Here is a 22,994-nt window from a genome sequence, read left to right on the forward strand (position 1 = left end):
TACTCCAAGCTGAATCTTATCTATGAACGTGTAGTACAATGGCTAATAGGATTCAGACAGGCAGCTAATTTCCTTGGGTTGCATCTTGAACAGATCAGCACCCTCAGCAGCAATAGTGAAAGCTATTCTGGATGCCATTAGAAAGAGAAGTCATATCCCTATTCCCTTTGGAAGACCCAAGCCCTCACACTAGGCAGAGACAATCTCCAGTCAGTTTGTACTGGTTCCTCACCTTCTTTTCTAGTTGCTTGGTCCTAGGGTCCTACTACTTATTCAGCGTTTTGAAAATCACCCTGAAGTTAAGATTCAAAAAGGATTCTCAAATAATCTACAATGTGAATAGTTAGATCAGTAAAATCTACAGATCCATATGGCTGATCCATTCTGCTCTCAGGGTGTTTTTAGCCAAAGTACCTTTTCTTCCAACCAAATCTTGCCCGGGAACCAAATCTACAAAACATAAAAGTAGAGCTTCTATACCCTCCAGACGTCCTTCCAAAGAACTTCCAGGGTTTTAGGGAACATGATTCAAAATCTTCCTCATTTTTCAGGGAAGAAATCTAAGCTCCAGAAAGCTCATGTGACTTACCCAATGTCACAAATGCAGTTATGGTTATAACCAGGACTAGAATACAGATTTCCTGATTTTCAATTTAATTAAGTCCCAATTAACTTACCTATGTCTATAATCCCTTCCTGGTGCTATGTTAGTATACTTTTTCTAGGACCACACAACTTTTAATGACAAAGTATTTTTGAACATTTTAAATCAATTCCAATTAAGAATAATTCCATACAAGGCAAATCACATTTTGCCAAGACATCAATATATTACTTTCCTATTAGTAATTAGAAACATTTCTAACCATTGTCAGTTGATAATTTATTCTCTATTCTTTTTTACTAAATTAAATAATATTTAGTGAGCACTTACAATATTTTGCTATTCTGTGACTTGTTCATACCCGTTTCCAACCCCAACATGACAAAGTTTTTACTGTTCCTATTCTCCATTTTCATTATTACACTGCAATCCTTCCTTTCTTCATCTATTCATCTACCAACTCATTCCTTCATTCAACAAAAATATATTGTGCATTTACTGTTGCTAGGGGCTAGACTAAGGGCCTAGAATAGAAATGAAAAGACATCCTTCCATTCTCAGCTGTTAGAGTAGCAATATTTTTTAGAATTTTAATATTTTTGAGAATAAAAAAATGAATAAATGAGTAGGGCATAAGTCACCCCATGTTTATGTCAATTTTTGTGAATGTATATCCATGCCTTTTGGGTTGTTTCAGGTGGCATGCAAAATAAATTTTTTATCTAATATTATATGAAAATAGGGCTAAGAAATCAGGCTCAGTGGGAATACCTGGAAAAACACAATAGGATTGCATACATTTGTAAAATACTACAATATTTATTGTGTCTTAACTATGATACTGTCACTGGAAGTGTCAGACACTGAAAGCACACCCAGGGGTACCCTAGCAATTGAATATCTCAAGTTCATTTGAGAATATGTTATCTATGATTTTGAAGAAACCATTTCCATTTTCATTAAGATCCTATTACTGGGGGAAGGTACAAGTGTGACATTTCTAATAATATAGAAATTGCCTATTGTGCCATATGTAATATCACAGCCCCATGAATTTTAGGCATCTGGGTCTCAGCTGGGCATTCTGTGGATGCATCACCTTACAACATTGAACACAGGCAGGGCACTCACACATGCCAGAAGTTATTTCCAGCTGCATCTAAGATAGGGCTGTGATGGAACTATGCCTGGCTGAATATTAAGTTTTAGCAGAAATCTATGGGGCTAAACTCATTGTAATGATGAGATCACATCACATTGTGTTACGTGCAATTTAATTTTGATTATGATTGGTACGTTATCAATGAAATTATTTCATTTTTGAATTTTGATTCATGTGTGTTATCCGTGTTATCAGTGAAATGATCATTATGAAAATAAATCATGTAGAGAGTCAATGGGTAGACTAGAAGCAGGAAAGTAACTTGAATCATTAAAGTAATAGGAATCAGGAGATGACCATGTGAGCAAACTTATGTATCAGGAATTTTCTACAACAACTCTTCCAAGTGAGTGGACATTGATTATTCAAATATATCAGTAAATTATTACATACCTAAGAGATCTCAAAAAGATGATTGCAGCTATAAAAGTGCACAAATTATTTCCAAGAAGTAGCTTAGAAATGGAAGTACTAACAGCACACTGGATTTTCTCCCTTTTCTTGTATCTTGCTATTGCCTGTACATTGTGGATAAAATAGTTTATAGATCAAAGTAGCATGATCAGAAGCATCTCAATTTAACTGGCACAAATTGGAGTGTGCAAAGGTAAAATTTCGTTTATTTGCTGTAGCTTATCTTGCTTTCAAGAGATCATTCCACTAGCCTCTAGTGGTTTACAGCAGTATCTTTACAGAAAATACTCAATTCAAAAGGCTTTGTCAAAAAGAGCACTGGCTACCAAGTTATAATGCCAGCACCCACTTTTGAAGTTCACACTGGTTCTCCTTACTACTAAGCACTCAAGAGGTATTTTCACTCTGTGGCTTCCTTAATGAAGACACAACCCTATTCTGATTCATGAGTTCTTTCCTCCAAGCCACTTAAGGAGCCTGGAACTCCAGCTCCTTTCTTCACACCGCACAGAGCCTGTGAATCTGTCTTCAGTACTTGCCGTAGTTGTTGCTGCTCTGCTGTTGGACATGGTTCCAGGGGCAAATGAGAACTTCTTTACAGAGCTAGCTGTTTTCAGGACTGTGCTCTCAGAATCAAAAAGAAAGACTTGATATAATGGAGTGTTCCTAAGAAAGCAAATTATATCTTGCTTGATTTCCTCTCCTCATTTTCCCAGAAGCTCCCACAATGAAGGGGAAATGCAAGGCCATTTGTATGTCTGTCTTACTCTCCTCTTCCTCTTAGGCTTGTTAGGGCTGTGCACTCATCGCTTCCCCTTCATGTCTGTGAGGATCTCTACCTATGTCATATCCTACATGTTCTCTACCCTGTAGCTTTGAGTAAAATACTATCTGCAGACCAGTAAGATTTTCACAACATATGCAAAGAGAAGTTTTTCTGTTTAGAAAATAGAAACTCTCCCACTCAATATAGCCTGATTTTTAATGTCTTCCTAGACTCATAAGAAAGACAACTTTGAGACGATGAGTCTCAAAGCTAAGCAATAATTTCTTTGTTCTAGACCAGTATTCTCAAACTTGAGAGCACATCAGAATCACCTGGAAGATTTGTGAAAACAGGGATTGCTTGGTCCCAGCAACAGAGTTTCCTATTCAGTAGGTCTGGGGTGGGGTTTGAGAGTTTGCATTTCTAACCAAGTGCCCAGGTGATACTGATGCTGATGACCATTTAAGATCCACTCTTCTAGACACAATCATATTTATTTTTCAAGCAGTGGATGACCCTGACTTAATGAATTGGGGTGAAGCAGGAAATATTATTTAAGAAAATTAAGAAATACAATGGCTAAATGTTTTCAAAAAGTTTAACTTTATATAAATGATACTTATGTATTGCTATATTTTAGAACAAGGAATCTTTCCTAAACATAAGAAAAGAGATAATGAATGAGAATCAGAAAGCCCTGATTTTATAATCACGTACTCAATTACCTCAAATTATAGAGCATATAAATTCTGTGAGATAAAATCAGAGACCAGTAGAGATATTGCCACTATGTCCTCCAAAAGGCTGAAAATAATGTTGGCAACAACTTTGTAAATAATATTCACAAGTATCCCTTAGCATCTAATTAATAGATGGTAGGGATCTGGCTTTCAGAACTCATATAAAACCATCTAAGGTATGCAATTACTTTTTAACTTCCAAGTTTTTCATTTTTTGGTTTTTTTTAATCATGATTTTTAAGTCCTAAACTCAGATTGCAGCAGGTCTGTTAGATTGTGATGACAGTGTGGAGTAAGCTTTACAATATTTGCATTCATTGGATCAGACCTCCTGGGGTGAACCCCACCTTCTATTATACTTCACTGATTATAATGAACTCAGGAAAAGAAAGGTGAAAGACAAAAACATTCAAATTAAACCATGAAGACCCTAACCTTATTTTGTTTTGTAGAATGCAGGAACTGAGGCCTAAATATACCAACTTTACAAAGCTCATTAATGGAGCCAGGTATAATAATTATGTCTTCAAACTTTGAGGCCAGGCTCTATTTTTTTAAGTTGGCAATACATACATTTATATACTCAGGAAAAAATGTAAAGTGAATTGTGTTTGTTGCTTTTGTAGTGAGTGATGAATTTATAGAATTCAAATCTTTTTTGGTTATACTTATTGCATTTACAAATGATAACATTTATTTTCAGGAGCGACAAAACTCTGTTGTTGTTGTTGTTGTTCAGATTAAATGCCCTTATTCTTGTCATCAAAGAAGCATCAGGCTCAACTTGTGATATTGTAGGAGATAATTGCCCTTATTAGTCTATAATTCTTTAAGCATATTTTATATGTTGCTAAGGGCCTATGTATAGTTATATGTATAGTTTACAAATTAAAGCAAATTGCCATCCCCACCCAAAAGGATGGGTTATAATTTTGGGTGCGATTAGAGAAGGCTGTGAACCTTTCTGTAATAATAACTTCTAAAAATTAAAATAGAATTCAAACCCTCTGGCCTCATGCTGGGCTTGGTACTTTATTAATATAAATAGATACTCACATGAGAATTATTTTAAAAGGACAGGTGAGGAATAAAAGACCACTTTTTCATGCTGGATGCTTTTGAGAACTAACTCTAAACTTGTAACTACTTGCTTAGATACTTCTAAATATCTGTGTAAGATTCAGCTATAAGGATAATCTTGGTATTTAAGAGATGCTGAATGTGTGAAAATTATCAGCTTCCCTTGACTGGAAACATTGCTTCTCCAAAAATGTGCTGAACATGTGTATTTCCCAGTTTCTCAATGGGGCATTTGATGGTTCCCAGCTACAGTAACAGTACCACCCAAATAAAGCCAGGCTCTCACTGGTTATAAGAGCTAAAGAAACCTTTTCTTAAAACTAGCAAACAACCTTCCCAGGGGTAATTTAGGCAAGTAACTCAGTTCTTCCATTTTCAAATTCTTCTTCCAAGTACTGTGGTTTTGCCACATTCTAGCTACATGATTTTGGACACGTTGCATAACCTCAGCCCCCGCATCCATAAAGTAAAGATAGTAGTGCCCTTCTGGTAGGGCTGTTGTAAGGATTAAATAAGTTAATACAAATCACATACTTGTGATATGGTACATAGTAAATACTCAGTAAATACCCAAAACTTGTTATTCTAGCCTTTGTTCCCTTGTGTGGCTTTTTTCAATACAACTTTCAGCTGCGTAGCACATCTTACTCCTTAGCACTTAAAATTTTTGTCTTTGTCTTTTTTAAATCACTTTAGACATAAAGTACTCTGCATGCAAGCACTCATTACCTCCAAAACAAAATAAAACAAAACTCAGGCTGTGTTGCCTCCATAATCTGAAAAGTCTGGTATTCCAGATTATCAGATTGCTAAATTAATTCTGATTGCCATTTGTCACCTCGAACCTTACGGTTGCTCTGCTGTGTAAAGATAAACTTCTCCAGCTACAAGTTCTATACCCCCTTTACTTGCTTTCTGAGGAATCATTTGACTTTGTCATTCCCTGAATAAAATTTTTTAAAATATAGGAAAAATACTAATAATTCTCAGAAGAAATTGTTACTCTACTAGATGCGAAAAAAAAAAAAAAACATATTTGCCACAGAAGCATTCAGCCTTATATTTTACATATAGTTGTATAACATTAATCAGTTTTGCTGTCATTTTCTCTTTTTTCAGATTTGTACAAATGTAAAGTAGATAAAATGGTTCTCCATGATCAAGTAGTTACATGATTTATTTCACATTATATATTCCCCAGATTCTCTCTCATGTGTTTCGCTGTCATATATTAGTTTGGCAGCAGAATGAACTAAGAATGTATTAATAAATTGATGCAAATATTTTTATGTAAGCTTGTCATATGTACTGAGCAACAGAAACTCAGAAATACAGAATAGAGATTATTATAATAATCTCTTTCCTAGTTTTGTTCAGCTATAGAGAAAAGCAAGAAGTTTGGAGACAATAGGAAGGATGAACCTAACTACTAAATTGAATTGGGTTCTATAAAAAGCAGAGCTAGGCAAGCAAATTCACTGTCTGTGGTACTATTTTCAGTTGTGGTTATTGTAGTTTTCATATTTAGAGCTTCCTGATGTTAGCATCTTCTCCACCTTTTGTGTTCAATATATAATTTGTCATATTTATAAAACCAGTCTGGCAGGTTTGTTTACATTTTAGAAGTCTTTCAAAAGAAAAAGATTGAAATATTATTCTTAAAAAGTTGTCACGGCATTAACCACAGGTGTATCTGGCACACCCCATCTCAAGTCATGTCAGACAAGGAAAAGTTAACGGTATGAAGCCATTATTATAAAATCCAGTACTGTGCTATGGTTTACATATGTGTTTTTCATGTCCAATAATGTGTACACTTAAATTAAAAACTTCTGCCTTATCAGGGATGATTGTATATAAAAAGTTTTGTCAACCTTTCTCCCTATTATGACATGTACACCACATTACCTGTGAAACCAAATCAACTTTTATTCATTGGTTGCAAGAGCTGAAGAAACCTGTTCTTAAGCCAGGCGCGGCGGCTCATGCCTGTAATCCCAGCACTTTGGAAGGCCGAGGTGGGCGGATCACGAGGTCAAGAGATCGAGACCATCCTGGTCAACATGGTGAAACCCCATCTCTACTAAATATACAAAAATTAGCTGGGCATGGTGGCACGCGCCTGTAGTCCCAGCTACTTGGGAGGCTGAGGCAGGAGAACTGCTGGAACCCGCGATGCACAGAGCGCCACTGCACTCCAGCCTGGCGACGGAGTGAGACTCTTGTCTCAAAAAAAAAAAAATAAATAAATAAATAAAAAAAGAAAACTTTTCTTAAAACTAGCAAACAGCCTTCCCATGGGTAATCTAGGCAAGTAACTCAGTTCTTCCATTTGCAAATTCTTCTTCCAAGTTGGTATATTCTGTGGCCACAGCATACACAGCTCAGCTCTTTAGATCAGCATTACAATTCAACTTTAACCTCTGATAAGCTCTAAGAATTATGTTCACATACTTTGCATTGATCATTTCTGACTATCACATGAAAATAAGGCTCCTTTTCCCTTCCAGGTCCAAACTACCGTGAAGCGCCAATGGGCCCAATTCAAAATTCAATGGAATCAGCGCTGGGGGAGCCGCCCCTCTAACCGCTCCCCTCGCCCTGCAGCAGCCGCTGCAGCTGCTGCAGCCGCCGCCGCCGCCGCCGCCGCCGCCGCTGCTGCTACCGCAGAGGCCGACAACATTCCGGTTTTCATCTGCCATCAGGAGCCGAGGAATGTACCAGCCAACAGCCAAGGCGAGGAGAATGCTGAGATGATTCCTCTGAACATCATAGAACAAGAGTCATCTGCTTGAATGTGAAGCAAACACAGTATCGTGATCACTGAGCCATCATTTCCTGGGAGAAAGACCATGCATTTAAAGTGATCTCCATCCTCCCAGGAACCGAACATATCATTTGTGAAGAATTATTCAGTGAATTTGTCCATAGTAAACCTGAAGAAAGTTATTCTTGGTACTATTGCTTTGGGAGACAGTCTAGGAATGGAGTCTCCCACTGCAACTTGTGAACTCCATCATTCATCCAGGACTGAGATGCAAATGTCACAGTAATGCAAGCAAAGTATCAAAGAAACACAAAGAAATTGACCTAGTTCAGATACAGGGTGCTCCTTGTTGATATTGAGCCATTTATACCTTTGAAAAATTAAAATCACTCTCGATATTTTTCTTTTTAACTCTAGATTTTGAATTAGAGTATTTCTGTATTTGACCATGGATCTGATTTTTAATTTTTTTAATTTCAATCAATACTGATGTTACTGAGAAGTTTTACCATCCTTACAATGTAAACCACACGAACTACGTGATCTCTGCAAGACAAAGTAGCTTTCTAATAGACAGATGACTAAATATGTGAAGAAAAAGACCTGGCAGGAAGATGTATGCTTTGAATGCAAAAGAAATTTAGAGTCAATTTGTGGGAAACATTATATGCTCAGCTTGGTTTTGGATAATCCTTGTCCATTGGGCAGGCCCTAACTGCTGTAAGGAATTGGTCTTAATGTTGAATGTACTTTGGTTGCTGACATTTATAAACTGAGAGGTCACAAAGAATCCATCACTAAAAATTTTTACAAAACTGCCAAAACTATAATTCTTAGTGGAAGACAATATACTCTCTTTAAAGAGAGTTTTCCACTTTCCTAAACTTCAGGATTTATAAAGCAAATTACTTAAAGGTTTATAAAGCAGAGTACCTCTTGCCCTTGGGTGCTATCTAGCAGTAAAAGATAAATTTGTTGAAAACTGATAATTAAAAGACTCCATATAAGTCCATTAACTGCTTTCCACCCAGCTTCAAAGCTTAACTAGATCTCAGTCTTTTCCAGAAAAATTCAGGAGGGTGAATTAGAAATCAGTTTGTGGTTAACTTCTTGTTTCTTGTTATTAGCAAAACAGGAGGGAGAAAAATTGCTACAAATTTAACCATAAATCAATTCATTTTAAAAGTTTCTCATTAAAATCCAGTATTATAGTCCCATATCTCTCTTTACTTTCCAGTATCAGATTTTTGAAAATCCCTTAATAAGCCAGTATCATTACTGGTACCTAAAATTAATTTGTGAATTTGCAACAGTAATCAGGGTTACCATTATTTAATTTGTATACTAAATGAGGAGATACATTGAAATCCTCCAAATCTCCAGTCTCTTCTATATCGTATTTTGCCACTGCCTTTCAGAAATGATTTAGTTGTGGAAAGACAATAAATTGATTTGTTATGGTTATATATTTAGTGCAACCAGAGAAAATTATATTTCTACAGAGAAAATGAATTTTGGATACTAAAGTAGTTTAAGTCTCCTTTACTGCATGTAAGGGGGGAATTGAAAAGAAGGTATTTTTCCAATCACAGCGTTATGTAGTATTGTTCTATTTTTGTTTACAAACATGGAAAACAGAGTATTTCTGGCAGCTCTGGTACAAATGTGATAATATATTGCTAAAATATTTTAGATGTTTTATGCTAATATACTAGGGCCTGAAGAAAATAAAATAGCTTATTATAGAATTGCACATAGTTCTGCCCAAATTATGTGAAATGCTTATGCTATATATATATATATATATATGTATAAATTAATACAGAGTATGTTAAAAGCAAAAGATGTATATTTGTGTATTTTTCTAAAGAAATATATTATTCATCTTTCATTCATTCATCTTGTCTCCTGCTCATTCCATGCTGTTTTTCATTTCAGCCATGGGCTGCTAACATCCCATCTTGTTTGTACTTTAGGAGTGGGAAATATAATCTAAAAGTATAGATTAGAAACCATGCACAAAATATCAACGTTATTATGTTTATTAGTACAACCATCTTTAGTCTCAATTTGATTGTAAACTCAGTGACACTGTTCTCAGGTCCTTGATAACACAAAACCACACATCACTGTCAGTCAATATTGCATTAGTTTAGGAAGGATAGCAAAGAAATCAAGGGCAAGAATATCCTTTTATTGTTCTTGTTTTTTAATTCATTATTCTGGGACCAGATCTGATCTGTCCAATATCATGTCAGATCATTGGAAGTGTTACAATCATTGGCTGTTAATATAGTTTGGGAGAGAGACTAAGGCTAGATGAAAGGCAACTAATTAACTATCATTAGAATGCATAAAGGGCACCATTGGAAAGATTTTCAGATCTGGAAAGCATGAAATGGAAAATATGAGCATTAAATGAGAACTTGGATGTACTAATAAAGGAGAACAGGAGCAATTTGTAGATTCTTCTCATTATGTGAGAACTTCCAAAACTGTGGCCTCATGAAATCTGAGAAACTTCTTCTGAAAGGATATATAAGGATTACATCTTTCCCTTATGTTCCAGAGGGGGATAAAAAGAGATATTATTATCTTTGTAATCTTGAGGAACAAAAACAATTTCTCATCATATCATAAAACATGATTTCTCAAGAGATAAACCAGTATTCAGACGGTCAGCTTCCCTTTTGCTTTGACTCCTATTTTTCAATCCAAAAAAGGCCTTTAGGTGCAAATGAATATTTCAGTTACTGCAGGGAAAAATGTTGAATAATACATCACAATAATGCTATCATCCTTGAGCTACAATCATTCTCATTCATCCCTTCACTCATTAGACATTGATTAAATAGATGTTTCATACACCTTCCATCTCGCTATAAAACAAATATTTGTCAATAGTAGTTATCAAGGCAAACCTTCTTTACAGTAGGGATCGCTTCTTTTTGGTGTAAGGGTAAAAATCAAAACCTGCTAAGTGAAGCATTACCCACAAACCATAACCACTGATGGAAGAATGAAGTGACACATGTGGCTGGAGGTGGTAGCTGAGTGTGATCTTCCCTCCTCATTAACACTGGACATAAGAGCTTCAGTTGTAAGAAGCATTCTCAGAACACGATCTCAGGACAAAGGCTCAAGGGGGACTCACTGTCTTGACAAGGACTAAAATAGTGGTTCTTCCATTGGCTAGATTGCAACTTAACTAGTTATCACAGGAGTTAACACTTTTGGATTTAAAATGAAATTCTTTATGAAGAGGGTATATCAGAATCCATATTTAGAAGGGCAATCAAGTAAACTCAGAAGGAAATTCTATTTGCTATTTTGACAATAAACAAGATGACACTCCTAACTTAAGCTTATGAAAGTTGATTTTACTGAACTAATAATTTGTATCAAGCAGGGGGTTACAGGAAACAATAACTGGAAACATACAGAAAAGGATGATAATATGTGCATGTGTGGGCAAAGGAAATTAGAGAAGCCACACTTGCAAATTAAGAAATAACTGTATTTCTGATATTTTTTCTTCTGGACATGAAATTAACATTTATTTAATATCTCTGAATAATATGAAGCATTGAAGGAAAAAAAAACACACAGTCACTGAAACTATAACCAACAAAGGGCAGGAAGATTTTCTAATATAATATCCTCCTTCATTCAGACTAGCAAGAATCTCTAAGAATTTTCAGAGATTTTCCATTATCTTGAGCATGGGCCAGCCAGTCTCTTAAGCCACTGATCAATGTCCATTTTCTATTTACAAAAATTCAATGCCTTCTATCTAACTTTCCCAGAAATCCTTCCACTGAGACATAAGCTGTGCCATCCCTCTTAACCTATTGACCAGCAATGTCACCTCTTGTCACTACAGTCTCTTTTGCTTAAGAGACCTGTTATTTTAATTTGGAGAATTTTGCCTCCAATAAAATCTCAGAGTTTTGCAAGTGAAGTGCCTAATAGAATTTCAATACACCCAGATGAGATGTCATTAATGAAAAAAAAATTAGAAAAGATTGAGAAATCTGTCTCTATCCAAACCTGCCAGACTGGCTGATTAAAGCTAGCACATTGGTTTCTCATACAGAGGCCATACAACTAAATATACAACTAGCTATAAACTCCTAAGATCTCTGCATAGCAGAATCAGTGGCTAGTCTCTGTGCAGCAAGAAATTTCTCTGGATATAGTCTCTTCTTCAGTGCACTTATGCACTGCAGCTTCTGTATGCTCTCATCAGGAGAGGAATATTGTGAACTTAAAGCTATGGAGAGCATCCCTTTAATAGAGACGATTTAAGAAGAAAGAGAGAGATAAACACCAATCATTAAAACACTGTACTCAATATAATAGACCAATAGACATTAGCTCACCTACTCTTTATAACACTATGAGACTTCTCTTTATGCTCATTTTAGTGATGAGAAAATTATGTGGAAGATAAATTGAATAAATTATCTACCACAATCACACATAAGTGGCTGAGCTAGGATTTAAATCAAGGCTACCCAATGCCTCTGCTTTTTAAATTGCCATTTTGGTGGGTCCTACTATCCTAGCCAGGGTCTCAAGGTAAGGCTGTTCCTCTTTTTTAACTCTAAAAACTATCACATAGTAAATTCCCAGTGGTTAAGAGAAGAGAAATCATTCACAACATGTATCTTTTTAGTCCAAAGTTAACTTAATTCATTGTCCATAGATTCCTTCAACCAAAAAGGGTCTTCAGATGGCATTTATTTTTCTGTAGTTTCAAGGGTTTCTTTCCATAGTGGTGAGTTCTATTTTTAGCCAGAGAGTTTTTCACACACAATGCTAGTTTGCAGCTTCTTCACTTTGAATGACATCTTTATGCGGATATTTGAGAGACAAAACATGTTTTGGGAAAATTCACGGTTTTGAGACCTGTGAAAAAGCTACATATAGTAGTCAGGACTGCACTTAATACTGTTGCTGGCCGAATATCCACTTCTTAGTTTCAAAAATTGGGATCTGAATAGATAGGATGATGATTATGAATATTCATTCACCCATTCAACTATGCATCAGATGATGAAAAAAAAGGTAGAGAGTCAAGAAAGAAGAGACACTGAGGAATGAGAGGGACAGCCAAGGTGACAAACTGGTTAGGGTGCTAATTCCCTCTCTGGATAACAACCCGGGACAAACTATAGAAGCAGAGAAAACCCATGCATGACAAAAATTAGCAATTGATTTAAAAAGAAACAAGAAAAAAGGAAGCCAGTGGGACTATTGGTTATAAAAATGCAATACCTAAAGTAACACTATACTGAATAGTTGAAATAAATAACACATGATAATTTAGACACCACTGAAAAATTAAGTAGTGAGTTAAAAACTAGATCAGAAATCTCAGAGAAAATAGGAAAGAATAAAGATATTGAAAGCAGAAAAGAAAAACCAAGAGGTATAGAAATAGAATTGCCAAAATCAATAATAGGAGTACCAGAAAAACACACACAAAAAAATTAAAATGGAGAAGGGGACATATTCACGGAAGTATGTTTTAAAACTCTCTGGGGTTAAAGACAAAATACCTCAGCTAACAATAACCCCAAAATTGCGAAATAAATGCCCCAAGCTAAAATTCTTGTTAATATTGATCAGGGCAAGAAGAAATCATGACCTGAGAGCTAGCTAAAGCTTCTCTCTTTTAGGAGGAAGACACAGATTTGGTAATTAAAAAAGCAATATGGGTAAGTTAATGAGTATGGGTCTTAGGATGTGTAAAGTAAATTTTCATATAACAATTATAATAAGGTGATCATAGTTGCCAATTAGAAACAGAAATTCTCTTATTGGAAAAAAAAAAAAATCAAAGCCCGACAGAAAACAAGAGACACATAAGACACAAAGCACAACAGGCAATACAAGAAGTACGTAAGATGAAAAGAATACAAAAGATTAAAAATCAATGGGAAAAGTTATGCTAGAGAAATATGAACCAAAATAAATTGAAGTCCTCTCTTAGTATCTGACTAAACAGAATTTAAAGCAAACAGCAGCACACCGTAGCTCACGCCTGTAATCACAGCACTTTGGGAGGCTGAGGCAGGTGGATCACCTGAAGTCAGGAGTTCGAGACCAGCCTGACCAACATGGAGAAACCCTGTCTCTTCTAAAAATACAAAATTAGCCAGGCATGGTGGCGCATGCCTGTAATCCCAAGCTACTTGGGAGGCTGAGGCAGGAGAATTGCTTGAACCCAGGAGGCAGATGTTGCGGTGAGCCGAGATTGCACCCTTACACTCCAGCCTGGGCAACAAGAGTGAAACTCCATCTCAAACAAACAAACAAAAAAAGACAAAAAAAAATCACAAAGGGCAAGATCTTGATAGATTCAGGCTGCTGTAACAACACACCTTAGACTGGGTAATTTAGACAGAAGTTTATTGCCCACAGTTCCACAGGCTGGCATGTCTAAGACAAAGGCACCCACAGATTTGGTGTCTGGTGAGGCCCAGTTCCTCATAGAAGGTGTCTTCTATGTGGCTTCCCATGGTGGAAGAAGGTAAGGGAGCTTCCTCAGGCCTATTTTATTTTACTTATTTATTGAGATGGAGTCTCGCTCTGTCCCCCAGGCTGGAGTGCAGTGGCGCAATCTCGCCTCGCTGCAAACTCCACCTCCTGAGTTCAAGCGATTCTCCTGCCTCAGCCTCTTGAGTAGCTGGAATCTCAGACCTCTTTTGTAAGAGCATTAATTCCACTCAAGAGGTAGGCACACTCATGACTTCATCACTTTCCAAAAGGTACCATCTCTTAACACTGAACCGAGGATTTTAACACATCTGTCTTAGAATATGCTAGATCAAGCAAATAAAATGTTAACAGTATGGTAAAATACCTGAAAAATACAACTATCAATCTCAAGCAATTAAAAACATACCAAACACTATGCTCAACAAACAGGAAACATGCATTTTTAAAATATAGACAGAATGTTTACCAAACAGCCATATTTAAGATCCTAAAGACAACATCCATTAATTTTAAAGAATTAATACCATACAAAAGATCTCTGATCATAATGCAAAAAAGATTAGAAATTAATAGCAAATTTTAGCCTAAGCAATCCAATAATGCAAACAATGAACACTTCCAAATAATCCTTACTTTTTTTTCTTTTTTTTTTTTTTTTTGAGATGGAGTCTTGCTCCATCACCCAGGCTGGAGTGCAGTGGTTCAGTCTTGGCTCACTGCAATCCCCACCTCCCAGGGTCAAGCAATTATCCTGTCTCAGTCCCTGGAGTAGCTGGGACTACAGGTGCCTGCCACCAAGCCCAGCTAATTTTTGTATTTTTAGTAGAGACGAGGTTTCACCTTGTTGGGCAGACTGGTCTCAAACTCCTAAACTCAGGCGATCCACCCGTCTTGGCCTCCCAAAGTGCTGGGATTACAGGTATGTATACAACCTACATACACCCTTTCATATACTTTCAATTGTTTCTAGATTATTTATAATATCTAATACAATGTAAAGAATACATAAATTGTTGTTATAATATATTTTTCATTTGTGTTTTTTCAATCACTGTATTGTCAATTTTACCTTTTTTTAAACATACTTTTTATCCACGGTTGGTTCAATCTGCAGGTGTGGAATCTGCAAATATGGAAGGCTAACTGTATTAATACTACTTCGATAAAGAAAGCATTACATCTCTACATTTATGGAACATGCCTAGAGCGATTCCTAGAAGTAAGCGTAAACTTTAGGTATCATTAAGAAGAAACCAGAAAGTGAGCAACTGAGTAAAAGCAAAAATACAAGAAGGGCAATGTCATATGAGAAATTACCTTCATGTAACAATAACCTCCAAGTATATTTTCAGGCAAGCTAACCCAGAAAGACTCACAGACTAAAGATGCTCAAATCATGCAGTTTACTTAAGCAATTGAAAGCACTTAGTGAGAAGCTTTGGGAAGGAGATGAAAGATAGGTTAGCACACTTAGGATAGAGCATTAGCATGATAGTATAGCCATACTACCTGAATCATTGGGTACAATTTCACATGTCCTCTCTAATCACATTTTCCCTGATGAAGACGAGGCTGTGAGAAACCAGAGTTGAGGTTTGAGCAATGGAATACAGGATATGAAAGGTGACTAGAGCCAAACAAGGAGCTGCAGGGGCAGGTACTTGTGGCCACTGTTGTAGCTTTCTAATTATCACGATTTGGTTTTTATGATTTCTGTGGTACCTTTATTATCCACTATTTTATTATATATATTTGAAATAAGAAGCCTCCTTTTTCTTTGATCAGTCTCACTGGAGATCTTTATTATTTTTTAATAATATTTTTCAGAGACCAAATTAACATTACTGTTAAACAATCTTATGTTGGAAACAACAAATATTTCTAAATAACTCTTACTTTTTTAGTTTTTATATGGGTTTTATCTGCATTTCTTGGGCAGAGGACACAAGAAGTAGAATAGGTGTCACTATGGGTAGAAGATTTAAGTCTATGTTAAGCACATATCTGCTCTATTCAACTCATTCTATGTCTAATAGATCTCACAATTTACTAACTACTTGTTATTCATATTTCTTTTTCACTTTCCTTGTTATATAGCAGAACTAAATGATCTAAAATAACTCATCAAACACATATTGCAAAGGGACAAGTATTTCAAACAGAAATCAATGAAATAAGGAATGAGAGACAGAGCAAGAAAGAAGGCCAACTAAACCAAAACTACCTAAATTAACCATATTAGTTAAAACTAACATGACACTGACATAACAGAGCTACCACTCTATAATTCTTAATATTCTATAAAAAGTAAGTTATTTAGAAATATTTGTTATTTCCAGCATAAGACTGTTTAACAGTAATGTCAATTTGGTCTCTGAAAAATATTATTAAAAAATAATAAAGGTCTCCAGTGAGACTGATCAAAGAAAAAAGAGACTTCTTTTTTCAAATATATATAATACAAGGGTGGATAAAACAGGTATCACAGAGATTATAAAAACAGTACTATAATTATTACATTTGCATATATATGTTCAGTATGCAAGCATACACTAATAAATCTGAAAACCTAGATGAAACAAATTTCTAAAGATATATATAAATGAACAAAATAGGCACAAAAAGAGAACTTGAGTAAAATACTTAGTCAAAACTACAGCCTGAGATCATTTGGTGGTTAAATCCTATGAAATGTATTGAAGAAGTATTAATTTTTATCTTAAAATAATTCTCAGATAAGATTTTCTGGAATATATAATGAAGGTGACACTACAAATCAGGGAAAAATAATGAGTTATTTAATAGATGATGTTGGAAAAACAGACTCACAACATGGAGAAAAATAAAACTGAACTCCGCAAAATCTCACATCAAAAGATAGATTCCTAGGAGATTAAATTTCTAATTGTAAAAGATCAGTCTATACATTTTTAAAAAGAATATGTATGAAAATATTTTAGAGCAGGAAAAAATTTCTCAAATAGTGTAAATCAAAAGGCAAAAAGAAATGTTTCTTTACATTAAAATAAAAAATATTTGTTCAACAAGAAATACTGTCCCTTATTAAACAGATATCCTGAATTGACAAATTACAGCATTACAGAAAAATCTGACAATGAATTAATATCTAGAACATAAAAAGAACTTCAGCAAATCAACAAGAAAGTATGGGTAAGAGATATGCACAGGCAGTTTACAGAAAAGGCAGGAGAGGTAATCCAAAGATTAACAAGTATATGAAGATAGGTACAGATTGATTGACTAGCAGACAAGTGCTTACTAAAATGATGCCCCTATCACACATAGAAACAGAGTATTTCTTGGGAGAACCACCAGAGTTTGTACCCAATCTTGTGAGAGAGGAGAACCTGAAAAGTAGGCATTATGTTTGTCTGACTCAAAAGTTGTCACAGGTGTTATGTACTTTAGGAACAAACAGGTATTCATAACTGGGAGAAAGCAACCCTCCTCCAATTTATTGGAAGACTAGAAAGAATAGAAGAAAGTAATTCTGAAAGATCAGAAAGGAAATGAAGTCAAAGTTTGCAACCTAGTGATTAGAAAACACATATAGAAAGATAATCTTATGAGATTTGCGAGACAGCTAAGTGGTCATGGAGAGTAAAATTGGAGTATTTAATCAACAACAACAATAACAGAAAAAACCCACCAGCCTACGAGGCAGCTAATAATAAGAAATAACATGTCTACCCTCTACTCTTAGTATATGTTTTGGAATGATTGAATCAAAGAAAGCAACTCATGTGCTTAAAAAGTGGATAAATCTCTATCCATTCTAGAACAGTGAGTGTGTTGATGTACTAATAAGCCACTTGATACCTCTTCGTACACACCACTATCTAATAGACTATTCCCTTACCCATGCTTTGGCAGATATGTCTAGACCAGGTGACCTCACTAGCGTCTATAGCAAAGATGCCATAGAACCATTGGATGTTGACAGTCACCTAACTTGAGCTGGGTTAATCAAATTATCTCTCTTGGGAATTTTAAATAAGAGACATAAAAACTATTAACCATATGGTGATGTACCTTAGAGATATGTCCACAAATAGTTGTGTGATTATTCTTTTTTATATATATACGTACTCTAAGTTCTGGGATACATGTGCAGAACATGCAGTTTGTTACATAGGTATACACATGCCATGGTGGTTTGCTGCACTCATCAACCTGTCATCTACATTAGATATTTCTCCTAATGCTGTCTTAAGAGACCTGGCTGTATTTCTCACAACAGAATTCTATAACGTTGCCCTACATTCTCACAATTAATCGTTTTTTGTCCTAAAATACTTTGAGTGGGTTTCTATCCTAACACCACAACTTGGCCTGGCTAGAATATTTACCTTCTTAGACCATATATCTAAGCCCTGAACAAAATCTTACAAAGGTTCATTACATACAACAGATATACTCTTCTTATTCCCATGAGAACATATAGCAATGTCAAAAATACATTTCCTTTCACAGACGTTATAGGTAAGAAGCTGAGAATCATGAAAGCACAAATAGTTTTCATCTCTACTTCCAAATGAAGATAGTAGCTTTGCCAGTAAAGAAAGATAAAATAAAAAGAATTCAATCTGAGAATATTCCTGAAAAATGGAATTTGATTTTCTGATTCTTATTGCAACAGTATGTTGAGTAACAGCTGAGGGCCTGTTTGCCCACCCTAAATGCTGAGAGGATTCCACTGGGCAGAAAACTTACTGGTAAAATAAAGATGTTTTCCAACTGAAACATGAGGCAGAAAGGGATAATGGTTTTCACATTTGCTCTACAATCTTTTCTGGAGGATCCCATCAGACAAATAAAATAGAACTACAGGAGAAGAATAGGATACATTTCATGGGAAATTATCTAGAAAAAAAGTCAGAAATAATTTATATGTCCTATAATCATTACATAACAGGGCAGCTTGGGAACACCACAGTGAATCAGAAATTCGAAAACAAATAGAAAAGTAATGTCACATGGATATTACAGAGTTACAGAGACAGCAGCAACAAAATATGTGATAGCTTTCATTTTTTTTAAAGACTCACCTATTGAAGGGGTGGAAGGCCAGAATAGTATTTTATGAATGTATCGAAAAATCACTGTTTTGCTTGTACAACCAAAAGTGGGCTTGAGGAGAGGGAGAAAGAGCATCTAAAGTAATCAATATGTTATTCAAAAAATTATCTAAGCAGCATGCAGCACTTTATTAAGAAAAATGCACAACTGAAACTCTTACTTCTACTAGTGGTTCATCAGGTAATTCAGATAATTTTGTCTTAGAAAACAACTAAAATTTTTGATTAAATATTAAAATCATTTTATTAAAAGCATAAAAGTGAAAAGAAGAAAGAAAAGCCTAAGATTAAAAAGCAAAGAGAAAAGAAGAAGAAGCCACTTGTACACTGAGGGTATTTGCCAATGTGAATCTTAATTTTGACCAAAAAGTAGAACAGGCAAATAACAGACAAAAAAACTTTCTCCCATGTTAAGCTGGCATCCTCAGAAGGCTATACCTCTAAGATAGGGATGAATTAAAAAGAAACAATTCTTACGGAGTTATAGTTCACCTCACTCCCTAGTGTAAGCTCTTGAATTTAAGTTCTCCAGAAATACTTATGAGGACAACTGAGGAAAAAAAGGTATAATAATATATCAACTATTGAAATTGCTATATACTGACTATAAAACAACTTTGCTGACTATGTTTAAACATATTAAAATGTTGAAGATACGTGCAAATGATAAAACAATTATACAGAGTACAATAAAATGGTAAAAGGATTGAATATAGTTTCTACAATACAAAAATATGATATTTGAGAGACAGTTGATGGGATAGTTTTATTGGAGATAAGGCAGAGATACAGAGGATTCATGAACTGAAAGAAGAGTGACAAGAAATTACCCAGAGTTTACATATTAATAGAAGGAACAGGAAAATATGGTCCAATCAAAAAATATAATAAGTAAACTGATTTCAAAGATACAGAGATATATGAATTACCTGATAAAAAAATCAAAACTGTCACAAAGATGGTCAATGAGCTCAGGAAAATAAGGCATGAACAAAATAAAAATATCAACAAAGATAAAATATTTTTAAAAAACAAACAGAAATGTTGGTGCTTAAAAATACAATAACTGAATTGACAATTTTACTAAAGGGATTCAACAGGAGAACTGATTAAGCAGAAAAAAGGAATTGGTTAATTCAGATACAGATTATTTGAAATTATCCAGTCAGGGAAACAAACAAACAAACAAAACAGAAAAGAAGGAAGAAAGCCTAAGGGACTTATGAGATACTACCAAGCAAACCAATATATGCATTGTGAGAGTTCCAAAAGAAGAAGAGAAAGAGAAAGAAAAGCACAGAAAGTTTAAAGAAAAAAGACTTATACAGTTTTTCAGGTAGTGCTGAGGTTCTTATACTGAGGGGATAAAATATAATTACTCTCCCAAATGGCATCAAAGATGAAATAAATAGATATATACTTTTTTACTGTGAGAATTAGCATTTATCAAGCGTCATTGTATATACATTACTTCATTTAACATTTATAACAACCTATTAGTAGTTGTACAGGTATGGAAAAGTGAAGTCACACAGGTTGTGAGTGGTGTAGCCAAAATTCAAAGCCTGACTCTATAACCCATGCTCTTTATATACCAGTGCTTCTCAGTGAGCACAGAGGACCATGAGCAACCCAGTAGCTGTTGTGCTTCTTAAACATGCAGATTCTCGGACCCCATTCCAAGTCTCTGGAATTAGAATATCTAGGAATGGCAATAAAAACATGGATTTTTGAGAACTAGTTTGAGAAGCCATGTGACCAATATATGCCATCATGATCTACTCTTTCTCTGAACTTGAGCATTTGACATTTTTTAGATGAAACGATTCATTGTGAGGATATATTATTTATGAAAGCAATGTGATCTTCCTGCCAGGAGATGATTTAGTTATTGGGAATATGGGGCTTGTTTTTTATTGGAAAACCCTCATTTGAAAAAAGACATAACACCTATTAACAAAATATCTCATCACAGGACTTTCTTTTACCATGTCAGCACTACAGACTGCTTTACCAGGTTGCCTTAATATGTGGCTGCAAAGTCTGTTTTGCAGAAATTTCTTAAGCAAGTATGAGCCTATATATGGTACACTAAAAGCTTTTAAAGAGATATTTTGGCTTGGCCATCCATCAGCAATCCTCATATGTGACCTTATAATTGACAGAGACTATTTCTGACTTTGGGTCTATAAATAAGAAAACAAAGGTTAAAGGGAGTTTTAATTTCTGCATGTGATAGCAGTTACTAGCCTTATTATATCCAGGTATTCTCTCTGTCATGAGCACATGGGAAGATTTCCTAGCTTTCTTGCATGTAATGGGACTATGTGCTTATTCTGACCAATGGCCTGAGTGTAGAAAATGATGTGTGTCACTTCTAGTTCCAGAGAGTGAAAAAAAAAATGTGCTTTATTCATTGCTCTCTCCACTGCAGCAACTATAGAAGTCACAGCAACATAAGATGGAAAAAGAGCCTCTGACAACCTGGCTTCCTATAGCAGAGCCCTCACCTAGCCAGCATCAGCCACGTGGGACATGCAAGAAAATAAGAGCTTTGTTTGTGTTAAATCCAAATTTTGTGGCTAATTTGTTACAACATTATAATCTAGCCTACTCATACTCGTAACTGGGTTTTTTGAAGTAGCTTACACTAGAATGGAGACCTAATAGGGGACCATGGCCTGAAAGAGAACATAATTGAGACTTCAATTATGTTCCTAACTTGTTATCCAACCTTAGTCAAGCCACTTCGCCTTTCTGAACATGACTTTCTTAATCTGTAAAACGAAGATTTTGGACTACATTCAATTCAACAAGTGTTGATGGAATGTTTGATATTGTAAGATGTGGGGCAGTGTGCTGGGCACTAGATATTGAATGATCATAAGGAATTCTTCCAAATCCACACCAAGAAACCTCAATCACCTGACCTCTAACATCACCTACAACCTATTGTGTGTGAATGAGGACCAGTGGCAAGTCCACACTTTGGATGATAATCATAAAGCTGATGTGTGAATGATCTCGCCTCTTGAGGGAGAAATCACAAGCACTTTCAGTCATTCTCATCATTTCATTTAAATTCATTTTGTAAACTGGTTCTTCCATACTGCGTGATAATGTCTGGGGAAGGCACCTTTGCGTTCACAAGAACAATCTCATATCTGGAATTAAAATGTTTAAGAGAGTGTAATAAGCACATAACTCCAAAATTCTTTCAGCCTAAAACCTTTTCCATCCTTAGGCTCCAGCAGAGAAAACTACAGTGGAGGTACGGGAGATAATGCCGATCAGCAGTACCCCCTGTCCCCTGCTATTCTAGCTGATGTTTCTGACTCCTCCAGATTTAGGCATAGGGATGGCAGGACTAGGAGGGAAAAAAAAGTAGTCTTATGTTGTAGTTATTTCTGTGATCTGTCTTTATGCATTCTGGATGTATAGGACCTATAGTTTCTGGCTGCTTCTAGTGCAGGGTCCTCAGACATGCTTGCCCAGAGGTTGCTACCCTCTGACCCTCTGACGGAGGCTTTATTTATGGGGTCAAAGGGTAAGGCAAGACACTACTCTCTTACTAGCTGACTTTGTCTCAGCCTGGGACTCTACCATATACCCCCTCTGGTAAGGTCACCTCTTCATTCCAGACTGGCTCCCCTTCACTAAGTTCACATTTGATCCCTGGAGAGCATTCATCTTTGCCCCACTGAATGCAGGCCCAGAAACCCTCTCTACCTGCCATTAAGCCAGGGCAGCTTCAACCTGTCTCAAAATTACAGGCTCTGTGGTGGACATCTGACTTCTGACTTCCCTCACACTTCTTTCAGCATATCAACTTCTCTCCTCTCAATGAGCCTCTTT

General features: G+C 35.7%; 1 protein-coding gene across 1 annotated transcript in view; it reads left to right on the forward strand.

Annotated features, from left to right (window-relative positions):
- The window catches only part of CALCR (calcitonin receptor), a 70,183-nt gene extending 62,047 nt beyond the window's left edge, over positions 1-8,136 (forward strand). Inside the window, 1 exon segment of the mRNA XM_032252954.1 lies at positions 7,277-8,136. Within this exon segment, the coding sequence (XP_032108845.1) occupies positions 7,277-7,561 (285 nt within the window). The 3' untranslated portion in view covers positions 7,562-8,136.
- The last annotated feature ends 14,858 nt before the right edge of the window (positions 8,137-22,994 follow it).

Source organism: Sapajus apella, unplaced genomic scaffold, assembly GCF_009761245.1.
Source record: "Sapajus apella isolate SASKATOON/1434 unplaced genomic scaffold, GSC_monkey_1.0 scaffold81, whole genome shotgun sequence".
Classification (NCBI taxonomy): Eukaryota; Metazoa; Chordata; class Mammalia; order Primates; family Cebidae; genus Sapajus; species Sapajus apella.